The sequence below is a fragment of the Condylura cristata genome, unplaced genomic scaffold (assembly GCF_000260355.1).
Source record: "Condylura cristata isolate star-nosed mole 26May11 unplaced genomic scaffold, ConCri1.0 scaffold00041, whole genome shotgun sequence".
In the NCBI taxonomy this organism is placed as follows: Eukaryota; Metazoa; Chordata; class Mammalia; order Eulipotyphla; family Talpidae; genus Condylura; species Condylura cristata.
In genome coordinates, this window is record NW_004567142.1 from 6279566 (window position 1) to 6285736 (window position 6171).

The 6171-nt window shown below is 46.2% G+C and overlaps 1 protein-coding gene across 2 annotated transcripts in view; it reads left to right on the top strand.

Moving 5' to 3' along the window:
* LOC101624145 (zinc finger protein 260-like) overlaps positions 1–4838 on the top strand; it is an 8857-nt gene extending 4019 nt beyond the window's left edge. For both annotated transcript variants that reach the window (XM_012733576.1, XM_012733575.1), the window contains exon 4: positions 579–4838. In XM_012733576.1, coding sequence (XP_012589030.1) covers positions 579–2530 — 1952 coding nt within the window. In that variant the 3' untranslated portion in view covers positions 2531–4838. The remainder of the gene's footprint in view (positions 1–578) is intronic.
* Positions 4839–6171: the final 1333 nt, after the last annotated feature.

Below are 6171 nucleotides of genomic sequence, written 5' to 3' on the forward strand. Positions count from 1 at the left end.
GCAGCGACCCAGCCGCTGCTCACCTGGGAGTAGATGCGCCACAGGCTCCGTTTGGGCAGCGACCCAGCCGCTGCTCACCTGGGAGTAGATGCGCCTGCTCTAAGGTGCCCCCAAAGCCCTGTTCCTCCGCAGGATTCTTGCTTAGATAGCAGACAAGTGTCTAGCCTCCAGACCAGTGTGCCACAGATCCAAGAAAATCGTGCCATTTCCCAAGCTTGAGTGACCAGTTAAAGGCAAGAAGAAGATAAATACTTAAAAGGGGAAAAAATAGTGCAAACAAATGGATGTATCCTAGTGAAACTCTCAGGGGAAACTACAAAGTAGGTAAATATTTTGGCCAAATATTTACTCTTACAATAAAAAAATCTTAAGCAAAAATTAAAACTTGATTGAAATTGAACTCTATTCCAATTAACTACGAAGAAAAATCACATGTATGTCTTAGAACCATTATTCACCATTATAAGCCAGTACTAAAAACAATACCTGCACTAGTACAGAGGCATCTTTGTCTTTCATTAGCTTCTCATAGACATGCTAAGATAACCGTATGTATGGTCATTTTCATATCATTTTAGATGCCCAAACCGGGGGTGAGAAGAACCAGGGACACCAGGGCAGACATGTCTGGAAAATTGCCTTCACCCACTGCAAGTCATCAACTAAGAGTACCAACATAGGGGCGACATATAATTTGGGCTCAAGCCATGTTTCAGAAGTGATTATAAGTAACGGAAACTATGCTGGAATGATGCCTGAGGCATTTAATATATGTAAGAAGATGCTTCTCTCTGGTGAGCCTGGTGAGATGCATACTGAGGAGAAACATGGGGGCCACAATATACCTGGGAAACCCCTCAGATCCCCTGAACATCATGTTCTTCATCACATGGTTCAAACTGTGCAGCAGCCTTTTGAGCTTACTGGACAAGGAAAAGCCCTCAATAAGAATGAACTATTATTTACACATAGAAGGACGCTAATAGGAGACACCACTTATAAGTATAATACATTTGGGAAAACCTATGATGAGTCAGCTCTCCTTACCCAAGAGGAAATGCATGTAGACGAAGCTCCTAGTAGCCGTAACAGATGGGGAAAAATCTCTTCTGGAAAATCAAAGTTGAGTCTTCATAGCACTCATTTTGAAGACCATGCATGTAATCTAATTGGGAATGATTTCAGCAAGAAATTGTGTTTCACTCAGTTTCAGAGATCTCAAGGAGGAGAGAAATCTTCTGAATATACTTTCTGTAAGATCATGAATCTCAATAAACAAAACAAACATATCAGTGACAAACTCTATGAATGTGAAGAATGTAGGAAAATTTTCTATCATAAGTCAGCCCTCAGTAGACATCATAGAACTCACACTAGAGTAAAACCCTATGAATGTAAAGAATGTAGGAAACCATTCTACTGGAAGTCAGCCCTCACTAGACATCAGATAATCCACACAGGTGAAAAGCCCTATGAATGTAAAGAGTGCAGTAAAACTTTCAACTGGAAGTCAGCCTTCACTGTACATCAGCAGACTCACAGAAGTGAGAAACCTTATGAATGTAAGGAATGTGGGAAAACTTTCTATCATAAGTCATCCTTCAATAGACATCAGAGAAATCACACAGGGGAGAAACCCTATGAGTGTAATGAATGTATGAAAACTTTCTGCTACATGTCAGAACTCACTGTACATCAGAGAATTCATACAGGTGAGAAGCCCTATGAGTGTAATGAGTGTAGGAAGATGTTCTCTCAGAAGGCAGAACTCACTGTTCATCAGAGAACGCACACAGGGGAGAAACCCTATGAATGTAAAGAATGTAGGAAAACTTTCTCTCAAAAGTCATCTCTCACGGTACATCAGAGAACTCACACAGGAGAGAGACCCTATGGATGTAAAGTATGTAGGAAAACTTTCTACCAGAAATCAAACCTCACTGCACATCAGCGAACGCACACAGGAGAGAAACCATATGGCTGCGAACAATGTTCTAAAACTTTCTACTCGAAGTCAGAACTAACTAAACACCAGAGAATTCACACAGGTGAGAGGCCCTATGAATGTAAAGAATGTAAGAAATCTTTCCATTGGAAGTCAGGCCTCACTGTACATGAGAAGACTCACACAGGAGAGAAGCCCTATGAATGTAAAGAGTGTAGGAAAACTTTCTACGTGCTCTCGTCCCTCAATATCCATCAGAGATCGCATACAGGCGAGAAACGCTACAAGTGTAAAGAATGTAGGAAAACGTTTGACTGGAAGTCAAGTCTCACTATACATCAGAGAACACACACAGGAGAGAAGCCTTATGAATGTAAAGAATGCAGGAAAGCTTTCTACCAGAAATCAACCCTCAGTAGGCATGAGAGAATTCACACAGGAGAGAAATCTTATGAATGTAAGGAATGTAGGAAAACTTTCTACCAGAAATCAGCCCTTAACAGGCATCAGAGAACTCACTGGAGAGAGAAACCCTATCAGTGTAAAGTAGGAAATCTCTCACGAGGGAGCCCTCACTTCACCTGAGCGAACTCCAAGGGCTGGGCCCTGTGTGGTCCTGTGTGCATTTTTTTGACTTTTGGGCAAACATCCTGCATTTCTCAACCTCCATTTATCAGGAGACTTTGTCCCTGATGTCCAGAAGGGATGAGCAGTCTACCAAGATTGACCATGTACCAAAAAAACCTTTTTTTCGTGTTCCTCCCCAATTTTTCTACCTCTGTGTCCCTAAGTGCAAATGAATGCCAAGGTTTATCTCATCACATGGAGAGGACAGCATGACTTAAGAGATTGAGAAGAGGGAGAGCACAGCCTTGTCACTTTACCTCAGAAACCTCCCTGTACTCTTCCTGAGTGACAAGTATTTACTCTCTTGTGCCCTTCCATGTGTTCTCTTTATAACAGTAACAGTCGCACGTGATCAGTTCACTTTATAAATTTCATACAGTCTTACGTATTGACCAACCCTCATGTTGAAACTTCAAACAGGATAGAACCTGTGTCGATACCCTTCATCCTCAGCCCATGGAGAGAAGGTCAGAGAGATAGTAGGAAGAACCAAAGAACACAAAATGGAGACTGCATTTGCAGTTTACTCATGGAACGCTCAGAATAACATCAAACCTCAGAAGTATCTCTAGTGGGTCAAAATAGTCAACAAAATTAACAAATTGACATACATCCAAGAATCCTCCCTTAAGCTTAGGTAATGTGGATGAAAATTTCAGACAGAAATGTTCAAAATCATGTCAAAAAAATTGCTAACTCTGAAGCCCAGTAGCGTGGCCCCTGGCATGGCCTTTCCTCCAGGGCATGTTTCACTGCGTGTGTCCTGGTGTGTCATTTTTTCAGTCTTGGAGCAGTGGAAGGGCACTGAAGATGGCCAGGGGCTGGGAGTAGATTCTGTCTCAGTGGCATGTGCGAGGACACGTTACCAAACTGTGTGAGGTGTGACACTGTTCCCACGTTTAGCAGCTGCAGAATGTCACAGCCACTCTGTCCAGAGTCGGCACAGCCTTCACATGCAGCTTTACCAAATAGCTCCGCAATCTTAACTTTCTGTATTTGTGTCAAAATCTGGGATCCTGTGGGTTTGTAGTGTCTCTGTGCATATCAGCCTGTGTGTGTACCTGGGAGAAGGGCAGGAGGCCCTGGGGTGTGTGGCACTCTCCTGGGGGTGGGGACGTGATGGCATGAGGCAGATGCCTGGGAAATCTCCATCAGTGTTCAGAATGACGCAGCTGGGAGTAAAATAACCCCAACTGGATTTCTGTCAAGGCACATGTGTTTTTAGGGTAAGGAGGGCCAACCTTGTGAGCTAAGTCATACACCAGGAAACACGATGGAATCCCTGGCGTCAAAGCAGAAAAAGCAGCGCATGTCCAGTCAGGTCTGCCCAAACCTTCAGAGTTGGTCTGGGACCTCCCTGGAGGTTTCAGGGTCCAGAGAACAGCTGTCTCCAAAGCAGGTGTCACATCCAGCGCTGAACTTCCAGCACTGAACTTCTGGGCCTGGCAGTCCCCTCTGGCACGTGAGCCGGGGGTGTCCTTTCTAGCAGATGCCCACTGGGGTGCTGTGAGCCCTGGTTTTCTGGCTCTGGCAGTCCAGCAATTGCTGAGCTACTTGAGTAACCTGAAAGTAGCTGTGGGCCTGAGCTTGACTAGCAGATCCCATTTGAGGTCCTGGGGTTGTGGGGGCAGAGCAGCAAAGTCGAGGCTGGCATCCAGCCGCCTCCTGCACAGTCACACCCTCAGCTAGGGTTGGCCACATCTCAGAGTTTCTGACTGTCCCAGGTTTTTCCAGATTCTGTTGTAGTTAGGTTGAAGTGATCGGGCCTGATGTGTGGATTCTTCATGAGAAGACAGGTTGATTGTTAAACGTCAGTGGCTCTTGTTGCTCCAGTATTAGCCTGCTGGCCAATGATGAGGGTCTTTGACTCAGTTCTCAGATTGGTTGTGACAGGAAAGCCTGCAGGGTCTTTGGGCCTTGGGGCTTGTGTTAGTCAGAATTGATGACGTGAAGCTTGAGTGTTTGCCACACAGGCTTCTGCAGCAGCTTACTTGCAAGTTTGGGGCTGCTTTGCAGTCCAGTGAGAGCACCCTGCCAGTACTGAGGAGATACACAGAGCAGGGCTCACTCTGAGCAGACCATAGCAATGGCCCTGGAACGCTCAGTTCCTTCTTGGGGAGACTTTCTAAAGGGCCTCATTTAATGGGTTGTCACAGACCTGGAGGTTATACTTCTCCCTTTCAATAGGAAGAAGATGGGCTCTCCCTGGTGGTGCAACGGGTTAAAGCACCTCGCTGCAAAGCTCTCAGAAGCCACTGCAGCACACTTCAATCCCCTGCCAAGGAGCTGACTCACACGTGGCATGGCAGAGCTCTCCTGACCCGCCCGCTGCTCCCTCAGCAGTGTGTTTCAGTACATCTGCCTGTTCTCTGGTGAGACATTCTGCCTCTGGTGAGTCCTCTCACCCACCACGCCTCTGGCCTGTACCCCAGTTCTGTAAGCATAAATAAATAAATGTTAAAATATGAAGAAGGTGAGGTAAAGACTAATTGGTGTCAGGTGTGTGTCAGCCAAGACGTGCTGAATTACGTGTGACTGTGGCCAGGGCCAGGTAGACCCATTAGGCATCGTTTGTGGAAGCGGAGTTCGCAAGGGAACTTTTTAGGTCGTGATGGCTTTCACTGAAAACTAGTTATCTGGGAAGGGCCAGGGAGACGAAAGCTCAACAGTGAGGCAGTGTATACTGAGACACAAAATGTGCACCAAGGATGGCAGAAACTGTGAGGTGACAGCAACTCCGGGTCACGGCCAGGGGTGCTTCAGGCTGCTTGCCCTTCCCCTGTGCAGCGCAGCGCTTCTGCCAAGCTGCCCCTGAGCACTTACCTGGCGCCTCTGCACCTTCCCTGTCCACACTGCACCGGCTCTTCCTGTCAGCTCTGCAGGTCTCACCGTCGCTTTGTAAACTGTCCTGATCCCCCCCACGTGGCTCTTCCGCAGCATGTTAGAGAGGCCTGGACCTCTGCATTTCTGTATCCAGCTTAGAGTGCGCTTGTGTATTCACAGAAACTTCTTATGTTGAAATTGCAGCGGATTCCTGTGCCATTGTGGGCAAAAATGGTCTGTTGTAGTAAAGAGTTTCTAATTCATGAACATTGTCTCCATTATTTAGCTCTTTCAGAATTTCTTTTTAATTGTTGGATTGTGTCTAAATACACCTCGAGCCCACTACCGCCCCACTCTGAGTCATCCCGCGCCGCTGAGTGTAAGGTTTGGTTGCCATCTCCCGTCCTCACAGTAGAGTTTCTTCTCTACTTTTATACACTTGACCAGCTGGGGTCCACGTAATATGATGTACAGTGTGTGCATTTCTCTGTTAGCTTGTTAACATCGTGTCAGCGTCATCCCGTTGCCCCGGGCGGAAGGGTGGCCATCAGTGTTGTAAAGCTACGTATACCTAGATACCTCAATTAGAATCTAGCCCATTCTTTCCCATCACCGGGGAAACAATAGTGAGATGCCACTTCATAGTTTGAAGTGACTAAACTATTAAAGGCCAGTCGGTAACACCAAGTCTTAGTGAGGATGGAGATGTTAGAATCACCCAAGGTACATCCAGTGAGAGTTAACAGTGGCTTTTACACGGAAGCTTGAAGGGGGCC